The 13195-nt window shown below is 35.4% G+C and overlaps 1 protein-coding gene across 2 annotated transcripts in view; it reads right to left on the bottom strand.

Annotated features, from left to right (window-relative positions):
• RASA2 (RAS p21 protein activator 2) overlaps nucleotides 1-12699 on the bottom strand; it is a 51694-nt gene extending 38995 nt beyond the window's left edge. For both annotated transcript variants that reach the window (XM_058187674.1, XM_058187675.1), the window contains exons 1-5: nucleotides 12497-12699; nucleotides 8726-8843; nucleotides 4291-4394; nucleotides 3760-3854; nucleotides 45-121 (exon numbers count right to left, since the gene is read on the bottom strand). In XM_058187674.1, coding sequence (XP_058043657.1) covers nucleotides 45-121; nucleotides 3760-3854; nucleotides 4291-4394; nucleotides 8726-8843; nucleotides 12497-12560 — 458 coding nt within the window. In that variant the 5' untranslated portion in view covers nucleotides 12561-12699. The remainder of the gene's footprint in view (nucleotides 1-44; nucleotides 122-3759; nucleotides 3855-4290; nucleotides 4395-8725; nucleotides 8844-12496) is intronic.
• Nucleotides 12700-13195: the final 496 nt, after the last annotated feature.

The following is a 13195-nucleotide window of genomic DNA, read 5'->3' as shown; positions in this document are numbered from 1 at the left end:
ACATAAGCAAACATTTTTTGAAAAGAATTCATGAATAGCCTTACTGTACTACTAGCTGCTGGCATACAGATCCATTATCTGTAATCAGTTCATTTAATTTTAATTCAAGATGAACTTTCCCCTGTTGACAAAGAGGAAAAACACTGAGTTGAAAGTCTGTCAAATTATATTTCTTATTATGTTGCCAATACTGTTCTGCATGTTTTCAAAATGTTTTCCAAAAGTTACCATCAGATTATAAAAACATTAGCGCAAAAACTGAAATCTTACCATAAAGAATAAAACCCCAAATCTTACCAATTAACATCTTCCTCTGAAAATGTTGGATGTAAATTATTATTTACTTAATAAATTCCACCAGGATGCTAAATATTAAGCAATTAATATTAACAAACAATAGATATTGCTTCTACTTCCTCTAAGGAACAACTGATAACATGGAAGCTGATGATCCACGTTAATAAAAACTATCAAAGAGAACATATGGTAGAAAATTAATCCTAAATGGAGAATCATGAATTCAGGTAGTTCTTGTTTAGTGACTGCCTTATTTAGCAACTATTGATGATTTAAATTTAGAGACTTTTTCAGGTCTCTATAACAAGCAAAGCTGGAGTAAGACAAAAGCACAGTTGTAGTTTCACTTAGCAACTGCTTCACTTAACGACCAAATTGCTTGTCCTAACTGTGGTTGCAAATGAGAACAACCTGTATTTATCTTTCTGGGGCTTATTTTTCTCCTGAACTGATTCATATTGCTATAGAAACTAACAGCAATAACAACAGCACAGAACAACCCGAAAACAATAACCCACCCTACAATAATTACAGGATGATTAATATTTCAAGATATAGATTTATGAAAATCTTTAATTTAGCCATTGTCAGATGTGCTAAGCACACTAGAGTTATAATCCTTAATTTATGACTGCTTACCTAATGATAGTTTGAATTAACAGTCTCCAAAAAGACAGTTCCCATCTAAATTTGAACTTATGACCATCGCCAATCCCCCTCCATCATTACATAATGGCAATCTGAGTGCTTGACAACTGGCTCACATTTATGACCATTTTTAGTGTTTCAAAGTTTTGTGATCATGATTTATTTATTTTTCTGTCTTTTTTAGCAAAAAATGGCAAAAAACACCATTAGTTAAACTGGATCACACTTAACAACTGTGCGGTACAACTTCCAACCATGATAAACATGGTCATAAAATCAGGTCCAGTCACATGATGAGTCAATTTATGATCACAATGACTTAAAACAGAAATTCTGGTTCTAGTTGTGGTTGTATGTTGAGTACTACCTGTATTTTTAACCTGGAAAATTGTTCTCTTCCCATAAAGAAATCACTGGAAATCAATTATTTCTTAGATGGCTTATATTTGAAATTACTTGTATAATTGTTTTTCTTCTCATTTCTTTTATACTGTATTTTACTGTATTTTCCATAATCTCCAATCAGCGGTCAGTTCTAAATGATACCAGCTTATAGAGGCTACAATTGCTTCATATTTCTTACATAAAAATGGTTCTGTGTATACATTCAAGCCCTGCCCTCTTAGTCATTTTATTTTTTAGATGTACCCATCCCAGAGAAGACAGGTTTACAATTTAAGAAGCAATAAATGCTTTTTTACTAGAGCGTGTCCATCCTCCCACACATTAAGCATCTCTAATACAGGTCCTTTGACTTAAGACCAATTCGAATAGAGATCAGAATTTCCATTGTTAAGGCAGTTGTTAAGCGAGTCATACTCAATTTTACAACCTTTTTTGCCATGGTGGTTAAGCAAATCGCTTGCAGTTGTTAAGTTAATAATACAGTTGTTAAAGGAATCTGACTTTCCCCACTGACTTTGCTTGTCAGAAGCTCCCTGGGAAGGTTGCAAATAGCAATCATATGGCCCTGGGATGCTGCAACTGTCATAAATGCATACCGATTGCCAACCACTCCAATTTTGATCTCATGACCATGGGGATGCTGCAACAGTTGTACTGTATGTGCAAGTACTAGTTTTAAGTCAGCATTGTGACTTCCAGTGCCACTGTAACTTCGAATGGTCGCTAAAAAATGTAGTCAAGGACTACCTGTATTAGTTATTCAATCTGGGGAAAATTAATAAGTAATAAGTTTGAAATATGTCCAGTTACAAAAATACTGAGCTCATGAAATCAAAATAGATCCTCAGTACATCTTTTTTTCCTGGCATTAGTTATTTTACAGATTATACTGTCCTATTGGCTGATTTAGCAGAGCAGATACTAAGAAATAATTAGGTACATCAGCTGTGCATTCTGGTAGTGGCTAAGAATGGCTTATTTATTAGCCTCACTTTCTCAAGAGAAACACACTTTCCAAATATGTGGCAAAAGTATGTGAACCTTTGCTAGTGTGGCCCCCATGAACAGCAATAACTGCAATTAATGTTCCAGTAACTGTTATTCAGTCCTCAATACTGGCTTGGAGGAATTTTAGTCCATTCTTCTTTACAGAATAAATTCAACTCAGGGATGTTGGTGGGCTTCCTTGATTCAAGTCCTTCCACGCCATTTCTACAAGTAAGGATTTTGATTTGACCATTCCAAAACATTAAATTCCTTCTCCATTCTTTAGTTTTACGACTTGTGTGTTCTGGATAACTGTTTTGTTGAATGACCCATTTTTTCTTTTAAACTTATGAACAGATACTTTGACATTATCATATACAATTTTCTGGTATAATTCAGAATTCATAGTTCTATCAGTGATGGCAAGCCATCCTGGTCCAGAAGCAGCAAAGCAGCCCCAACTGTGATACTGCCATTACCATGTTTGATAAGATGGCATAAGGTTTTTAAGCTAGAATATAGTGCCTGTCTTTCACTGAACATAATGCTTTTCATTCCAGCCAAAATAATCTATTTTAGACTCATCTGTCTACAGAACATCCCCCCCACCCACAAAAATCTGGCTTATCCACATAGTTTTTCACAAGCTGTAGATGAGTAGCTATGTACTTTTTGGAAAATAATTGTTTTCTCCTTGCAACTCTCCTATGTATACCATTATTGCTCAGTATTCCACTATTGGGAGTTCCCATGAACTAGAGACTGCAAGAGACATTTCTAGTTCCTTAGACATTATCCTGATTTTCTTTGAGACCTCCCAATCCCACATTGCTTTTGGGATGATCTTGGATTGTCAATCACTCCTGGGAAGAGTAACAATGGTTTACTGCCTCCATTTGTATATAATCTACCCGGTGGTGGACTGGTGGAATCCAAACCCTTTAGAAATAAGCATCAACAATGAATTTTTAGAAGTTCTCAGAAATCTCCTTTCTTCAAGTCAAGACACACTTCCACATACTTGCATTGTGAAGATCAGACTTTGATAGCAAATACCCAGAATTCTTTTGTTTAAATAAGGCAGGACTTCACAGTCACACCTGATTAACATCCCACTGATGACATCAATAATGACCTCTAATTTTCTCTTCAAATGATCTGATAATCCTAGAAGTTCACATACTTTTGCCATATACATTTTCCCCAAATGAATAAATGAACAAGTATAATGTTTTTGGCTTGTTTAATTCTTTTTATCTAATTTTAGGACTTACATGGAAAATAGATCACATTTAGGTTATAATTATGCAGAAATATAGCTAATACACATGCATTTATAAACACTACACCACTACACTAAGCACCACTACACACACATATACGCACACATCAGCATTAGTTTTCATGTTTATTTGATTTTACCTGAACTTCTGAGTTAGAATCAACTGGTTGAAGTATAAACCACGTTTCCTTGCCAGAATATGTGCTCAAATCTTCTTTTTTGATAGCTATTTTACCTAAAAGAAAAATCGAATGGGCATATTAATTTAAAAATTAGTATTATGTTCATCTAACACAGGTCTAGAAAAGATTTGCATCAGAATACTCTGTAACCTAAAACACATTTTAAAAATACAATCTACCAGTATGTTTCATTCTAGCATTAAGAAAATATGATCATCATTGTTTGAAGATGAATGAAGAAAAAAAGTTCAGAATGAAATGTCTGGTTTTGCATGTTATCCCAGAACATCCTATTTAGCAGACTGATGATCGTTCAAATAGCAAGTATTAATTAGACATTTGGGATAGAAAATCACCTGAGCTTCACATCATGTAGAACAAATATTTTATATTTTAAAGAATGAAATGCATGCCCTTAATGGTCAACAATTTACATTTAATATAACAAAACAACCCATGAGTATTAATACGTCAATTGTTATTTCTTACCTATACGCAGGTCCCTCTGTAGAACATTTTTGTCATAAATATAGAATGATAAATACTGGAATATTCTTGGTATTTCAAAGTAAAACTCTTCTCCAAAAAATGGACTGTGAAAACAAATCAGTAAACTACCTGATTATTTTGCAACTTGTCTGCTTTATATTTGTAAGTTACAAATTTTAATAAAGGGATTTTCCTTCTGAACATAAAGAATTAATTCTGCTAATTTTAGCATAGCCTTCCTAATTAACATTAGGATACATATTTTATTAAACAAAAATAAAATTACTCCTAAGAACCTTTCACTGTTCTTGCAAATGCCATTCTCTATATAAAAACTCCAGAAACTTTTTGGAAACTGTCCAGTATCAAGTTTTTACCTGTTTCCAGAATGTCTTAAGAATAGTGGCTATCCTTGACTTATAAGGTAGATTGTTCCTCAGGAGAGTATAAGGAACAAACAGAAAAAATAAAATCTAAATGCAGGAAAGCAAGTGTGATTCAATAGACCCTACTGTAACTTGGTGAGATGAACCTCATGCAATTTACTGAAATAGAATAGGCCAGAAAAAAATGGGAGAAGCAACATTTTATGTGAAGGAAGTCCATATGTATAGGCAACCAAGAATCTGAGCACAAAGGCCTAATTTAGAGAGATTGCCTAAGAACACAGAGAAGAATAAATAGCAAAAAATATTATCTTGCTGACATGATACTGATTGAGCCAGGTCAGGTAGAAGATAGGGATAATGCTGTTCCAAGCTAGAATTCAGAACCTTCTAGAATTCAGAGGCATTAATAATGGAGATTTAAAATACCCACATTTCCACCAACTTAGCCAATATTGCAAAGTCACAAAAATTCCTCTGTGGTCTTGCTTTATGGCTTTTCCAGAAAGCTGAAAAAATATGAGAAGATTGGATGTTCCAGTATGATCTAATTAATAAGGAGGTTTTCACTGAAGAGCTAAAAGCACTAGAAATTTTGGGAGGAAATTACCTTATTATTGTGAATTTAACATACTAGAATGGGAGAGTTAAATCTCATGCTGTCATTGAAGGACAACATGATCACAAATCAGATTGTTTTCTAAACAAACAGAGCTTTTCCCTTCCCCAAACTGGGGCTAAGTAATCCTTTATGAGGGCATGTGAAAGGATAAAATGCAAAAAAGTCTGAAATCTATGAAAAGTGTTTGCAGTTGAAACACTGTCATCACTGGAATTCTGTCATTATGGCTTTGTATTTTTTCCAAACAAAAAAATCACTTTTCAGGAATGCTTGGATTTGAATTTGCCTAATTGATTCCAGTCCTGCCTTGCTAGCAGTAGTCCAACATACAGAAAGAAAAAAAACCTGGGAGATGGTTGTGCATACACATTAGATTTTAGGAGAGTCAATTTTAAGAAGTTTTGAAAAAACTTCTGTCACCTTTGACAGAAATCCTTGGGCCAAAGGAGATAGAAGACTTCTCAAAAGGAAGGTACTTGTGGTGGACTGTAAGTGTGGATTCCCTGGAGGAAGGGGTTGCTTTCCAGAATGCAAAGAGACAATGGAGCTTGAAGTTTAGTCTGTAGGAATGAACTTTAAATGCTTGCTGCCTAGCAGTGCACAGAATATATATCGTATATACAGTTATGCATAGTCAATTTAGTTTGCAAGATTCTGTCTTTAAGAACACTAAAGAAAACTACAGATGTAATTCTACATATGTTCTTGGTTCTTGGTTTGACAGTACTGAATGTACACTCACCTTCTATTTCAATGAAAATTCAAAAAAAGTCACGGAAAAAATGTTGTGGAAGCATAAATAGCTTTCAGCTAAACTAAGAATCAAAAGGATTATTTAGGAAAAGAAGAATAGGTGCAATCACCAAGCAAATAGCCAATAATTTTAGAAAGAATATTGGGATAGGATAGGGAACAAAAGAATTTTGAGGAACAATGCCTTTTTAAATGACGTCAGAAGTAAGAGGAAAGAGGAGGTATGAAGAAGATGATCATAGGATGGAAACAAGGATGAATAGAGGGCAAAAATTTTCTACTTTACTTTTTTCTCATCTCCAAAGGGGAACCTCTTCAGATGGATGTAAGCAGAACTGTCATAAGAAAGGAATTACAATCCAAGATAATTAGTCATCAGTTTATCAGTTAAGTTTTAGATCAATTACATCTTAAAATCTTGAAGGAACACAAAACAGATGTTTTGTTCAAAATCCTTCTATTTTTGAGAAATCATGGATGGACGTTGGTGCTGAAGGACTGGAGAAGGAGAAATGTTATGTAATTATAGATGGGTCAGCAGTCAATTTTTGAACAAATGTATTGTTCGGCATTATTAAGAACTGGTCACGCCAAATCAAACTATTATCCTTTTTAATAAATGGACTGTATATTGTCCATTTAGTGTAACTTATCTAAAGAAAGCATTTGACAAAGTCTATGAAATACCAGAAGAGAAGATGAAAAGACAAGTTGGACTGTGATACTTCAGACGGATGGATACAAAACTTGTTGAACAACTCTACTTATTAAGTGCAGCTTTATGTCAAGCTGGAAAGAATTAGTGATTGGCATAATTGGTGATTTTATTGTAAACTACATAGAATCATTATTATGCTCCCCTATACATATTTGGTCAACTCAAAGAAGCAAACATAGCTAATATTTCTGCCTATTTACTCCAGAGCAGTCCTGAAAGGTGGGTTGGGTTGAGAAAGAGTGACTGGTCTCAATCACCCAGGCAGCTTTCATGCCTAAAAGAGACCTAGAACTCCAGTCTCCTGATTTCTAGGTCAGCATATTAACTACTGTGCCGAACTAGCTTTATGCAAGATAATATGGCTATATAAACTGAAAAATAAAGCAGAGCTCCATTCTAAGCTCTGTACTATATAATGCATTTTTGATTTATGAGTGATTAAATAATATGATCTAATTTACATATGACAAAGATCAGGATGATAATAAACCTTGTATAGGACAATCAAAATTCATGAAGAATCTGACGGTTGGGGCAACTGACTGAAAACAACTAGACCACACATTAGGAAAGACAAATATAATGTCCTTTATTTACATAGGAAATGTTAAATGCATAAGTGTAGACTGGGCAAGATCATACTGGGCAAAACTATGCAAAAAGGATCTAAGTGTCTTACTGGGTCAGTAGGCTAAATTGACCAACCGTGCGAGGAAAAAGATTACACTGGATAACAAAGTTTTATCCAAGTTTTGCTTCCTGAAGCGATTATGATAGACCCCTTCAAACTGAACACAAATATAATTTCAGAATTACTGCAATACATAGGAATCTTGAGAAATATGAAATTAATTATTGTTTTTTAATTGCATGTGTCTGCTATCAAGCCAAAAGTGTTTTGCTGATTTTTGTTTGTACTCAGAGTCCAATGCATCTTGCTGTAGTGTCCAGCAATAGCCGCTAGCATTGATGCATTCGGTTTCCCTGATACTGTTTTTCCATTATGGCAAAATCCTAGTTAGAGATGCTTAGTATGAAGGAGAAATTCCTGTGCGAAGATAGGACAGCTGTTTTCAAATAACTGAAGCCTTATTCTGTGCTGCACCAGTGGGCAAGATAAGAAATTATGTTTTTAAATTACAAAGAAGCAGACTTCAATTGGACACCAAGAAAAAACATTTACATTAGCAGATGCTTAGCAGTGGAACAGGCTTGAATACTAGAATTATTCAATTGAGGCTTGATTGTCATCTTCCAGAGATGTGAACTAAGGAAGCTAGATGAGATTATTCTAACTCAAGCACCTGAGGGTAGAACAAGAAGCAATGGGGGAAACTAATCAAGGAAAAAAGCAACTTAGAACTAAGGAGAAATACCCAGACAGTTAGAACAATTAATAAGTGGAACGACTTGCCTGCAGAAGTCGTGAATGCTCCAACACTGGAAATTTTTAAGAAAATGTTGGATAACCATCTGTCTGAGATGGTGTAGGGTTTCCTGCCTGGGCAGGGGGTTGGACTAGGCGGCGTCCAAGGTCCCTTCCAACTCTGTTGTTGTTGTTGTTGTTGTTGTTGTTGTTGTTGTTGTTATTATTATTGTTATTAGGCTTCCTTCCAATCCATGATTTACTTCTAGAATCTACCAAGCCAACTCTGATGACTTTATGGTCCAGGAAGAAATTGAGTTGTCCAAGACTGTTCCTGGATCAACTAATTTTGCACATTTCTATTCCTTCTGTACCCTCAGTTCCAATTAATAGAAACATAATATAACAAACAGAGCTCTGATGAACATCTGCTACACTAAGTGATATATTATTTAGACAATCAACAATATATTAATACTATAGATAAATCTAATGAATAAAATACCTCTTCAATTTTTTGATTTAACTAAGGTTTGCTTTCTAACTAAGGCTTAGTTTTAGTAAGGCTGACAGCATGATTAGAAGCTCACCTTAAAGATTTTTCTACCACTTGAGTACGAAACACTTCTTCCTGATCCAAATTGATTGTACAAAAGCAGTCTCTCATTTTATTTGGTCCTGAATATGGCACTAAATTTTTGGCTTGACCTAATGACAAAATGAAATATTTTTAATTCGTGTAGAAGAAAATCATGGTACAATCAATTTACAAATGAAATGTTGAAATGCCTTTTATTCTCATCAAGTTAAAAAAAATAACAGCACACTGAAAGTAGCCAGTAAACATTATTATCGTATGTACTGCTATAAATTAGTCTACCACAATATTGGAGCTCTTGTGGTGAAACACAGTTTCCATAAAACCCAGCCTGTATGATTAGGAAACACATATAATAAAGTCACAAGATTGAAAAAAATGCAATCACATCATTAATGTAGCCTAACTATACATCATATTTTAATCTCATCCAAATCTCATCTAATTTTCATTCATATTTCAACTATTTTGAGAAGCAAACCTCTCAGAAATCTACATTAAGGACAAGTGTACAGCCCCATATTAAGACATCTACAAGTAAGGTAACCTTAGTTTAGTAGAGATATTTAAGAAACTTAACCTATTATCTCAATAATCTTATTATCTAAAAAAATTACAAAGACACTATAAAAAAACTAGGGATTTGTAGCGATCTGAATTCAACTTGGAAAAAAAATTAAATGACACATACAAGTGAATTAATTAAGCAAATCATTTAAAAATGCTTCTTCTCGGATTTATGTGGCCAGAAAAAGCATGTTTGATACTGAAGGCATCATATCTTATTTCTCCCTTAAAATCTAGATTATTACACAACACTAACAAATACTAAATGAAAAAGAATACCTTTTTAAAAAAAAAATCGTATTATTAGCATACAAAGCATGTTGAAGTATATATTTTTTGGGTATCCAATGTCAGACATGTATAAATATATTCCAAAGCCCAAAAATATATATGCATACCCATACATATATGAAATTAAATACTTCATTAGTTTAATTAAATACATAAGCAGAGTGAAATGCAATAGTTCTAAAAAATGGTTTGGTAAGAATTGGGATATGCTTTAATCTTATTCTTATTCCTTACAACTAAATCTAGCATCTCAGTGAGAAACTGATACAGCACAAATTTTGATTGAGATAAAAATCAAATCAAATACCATTGGCTAGCAAGCCTAAGTCTGTATTTTGAAACTTTAATTTACACTGTAAATAGTAAAATTTTGAAAGCAGGCATCAATCATATATCATAAATCAAATCTAGAACAGAAGACTATATTGCAAAATACATTTTCATTGAAATATTTTTCTTGCAATTATTTCAAATGCATGAGAAAGGAAATGGGTTACATTTGAGTTACATGAAAGTACTTCAGTTCCTCCCATTTCAACAAAACCACTACATCCTGTTTGTTCCTGTTACCCTAAAATTGACTAATAACATTATCACTTTTCTATTCCTTATATTTCAGACTATAATTTACATTTTCTGTCTTCAAATTAAGATCTCCCTTTGCCAGCAACATTAACTTTCAATCCATTTTGATAAGACAGTTATATCATGTTTAATAATAATAATAAATATAACATTCTCCTCCCACACTGTTGTCATTTATAAAATTTCCTGATAAAGTACATAAAAAGGTTTCTTGTCAAAATGTCTCTTTTATCCAGAAGAACAATTTAGAAATTAAAATCTATAAATGCTAACATTTTTATTAAAATGTCATGGTTACAGTTATAACTATTTAACATACTAAAATTATAATCAATACAAATGCATTTCCTAAACAAATATACTGTTATCTACCTATCAAACATAGGTATGCAGTTCAATTTATTTTTCAGAATAAACTTCAGGCTAAGGGTAAGATGTTAGAGAAGCTCATTGTTATGAATTGGTAAAAATCATTAGATGAACCCTTTTCAACCATTCCATAGGCATTTTAATTGGTCTCATTCCTTCACCTCAGAGATCTTTCAGAAATAATATTTGCATTAATTTGTATTCTTTTCTCAAAGATTAAAAATATTTAAGAACTGGAGTGAAACCAGGAAAAGTGAAACTTCTATTCCAAGTTATAAATTAAATTTGGAATGCAAAGTAAAAACTTTTGGTATCTACAAAAGTTTCAGAAGATACGTTTTGAACTATGACAATTTATTAAGGACAATGTTGAACAATAACCCAAAGGGTTGCTAAACATGTAATTGTACTGTAGATGTCATATACCGATATGTCATTTTCAAATTTTTATATGCACTGGTGTTTTTCATTTATAATTGTTCTAATAATTTCTAAGACCTGGAGCTGCATTTCTATATACATGTACATAAAGTTTCTTACACATAAAAATACAATTTAAACACTATTGTAGTAATGGCTACATCCAATCAGTTGTAAACCATTTACCAAATACATGAAATACACCATTTACCAAATACATCAATGGTAGGCTCAGTTTAAATCAGTAGTTTCTCTTGGCATTTAATGTGCATTTAATGTGTGATCAAGGTTATCTTGTTATACTACTAGAAACGCTGTTGGTTTGCAAGACTAGTTACAGTTTTACAACATATTCACACTTTCATTTCTCTATCACATCTACTTGTAACCTATTATAAAGATCAGGTGATAACAATGGCATTAATATTTGAACTATAGGTCTCAAATATTGTTTTGACATGATACAACCTAGAGTGTTAATGTTATATAGGATTTGTAAGTAAGTATTCTTTGGTATGTTACTTTTAAGCCTTAAATGTTATTTTTAAATCTGTCAAAACACAATTTGTTGTTCAATAGGCTAACATAATTAACCCCCTGGAAACTTAACTATGAAGAGAAATGTCAAGGATTTGTCATATAAGCCTACCTTGCTATAAAGCTAAATTAAATTTCACTTAAAACATTAAGTGTTACTACACAGAAGTTTCCACATAAAAAGTCAGAATTGGGAAACAACTATTAAATGTAACATGCAGTAAAAGCTTTCAAGTAACAGAGTTAGCTTCAGGGAAGACAAAAAGTGGACTGCCTTGCTTAACTTCTGCATCCCTTTTACTTCACATGCCAGCTTTTTCCACCCTGATGCCGATCCTAATGGATTACAAGCCTCCTGGTTCCCAAAAAGTAACGTTATACCCACACATCATCTATCCCTGTGCAAAAATCTTCCTTTTGGAAATCCCTTCTATTTTTTTACTTCAACCCTCAACCTTCAGTCAGTCCTCTTCCTTTTTGATAGGGGTGGGTGGGTGCGTGTATTGATTTCTCTCACGACACTTCCCTACTATTTACTTTTATTTTCCAGAGGGTTTAATCCATGCAATCTGAGTGGCTAATAAAAACAAAAACAAAAAACCCAACCTCCAATAAAGTGGGGTAAAAGCAACCCATCAAAACCAGAAGGGACAACAAGAAGTAAATTAATCACAATTACTGCGCTTCCACCCCGACTGCCTGTAGCTTTTCGCCACGAGGCGGACTAATCTACTCCTACACACAGGCACACACCCGCCGACAGCACCCGGGGAAGCAGCAGGGGTTGGAGGGCTGGGGCGCATGAGTCAGTGAGGCCGCTCCAAGGCACAGGCACTTCCTTCCGGCTCTGCAGCCTCGTCTCCGACCTCCGCCCTCACACGCACTTCCCTCTCCCTCTTTCCGCCTCTCTCTCTCTGGCCATCGACTCGTACACAAATACATAGACACACACAGAGAAGCGGGTGCGGAGAGTCGACCCCTCCCAGGGACTCACAAATCTTTCCGCGGAGAGTCTGCAGCACTCGCACCTCTTCGTCGCCCCCCTCGCCAGCAGCCATAGCCGGGGGCCACCCACCGCGCGGCCAAGAGAAAGGCCAAACGGCTTCCGCACGCGCCCCGACGCGCTCGGACTGTATACAAAACCGCGTAGACCTTCCCCGTCGCGGTACTGACGGGCAGAGCCCTTAACCACCGCGGCCACGCCCACCGCTCTCGGGCCCTTCTCTTCTGCCATTGGTTGGAAGCTCGAGGGCGGGTGGCAGGGCACGGACGCCGCGCGTGCGCATGCGTGCCCTTTCGGCTTTCCTTTCCCCCCCCGCCCCATCTCGGCAAAGTGAGCGGCTGGGCTCGGGGGTTATCAGGGTGATGCGTCGCCCCTCTGCCCTTTGGAGAAGGCAGCTGCCTTATCTTTTCCGTTAGGCGTGACTAAGAGAAAGTCAGGGCGGCCGGAACTGTCAGACGTTACTCAATCTGATGCGGGCCCGACGTCATAGCCAGATCTAAACCGCAGTATAGAATCGGTGCTTTTTGCATATCAAAACCAGTGTTGATTTGGAAAATGGAAGCAGTTTTGAAGAAACTGGGAAGGGGGAGCGGCTCTTTCGGTAAAGGCTGGTACATACCGGTACCATGACGAGGGAAGCAGGGGTAAAATCCAAAATTTTTCCCTACCGGTTCTGTAGGCGTGGCTTGG

This window comes from Ahaetulla prasina, chromosome 6 (genome assembly GCF_028640845.1).
Source record: "Ahaetulla prasina isolate Xishuangbanna chromosome 6, ASM2864084v1, whole genome shotgun sequence".
Classification (NCBI taxonomy): Eukaryota; Metazoa; Chordata; class Lepidosauria; order Squamata; family Colubridae; genus Ahaetulla; species Ahaetulla prasina.
Note: the sequence above shows the minus strand (reverse complement) of the source record. Positions and strands in the feature narration are given on the sequence as shown.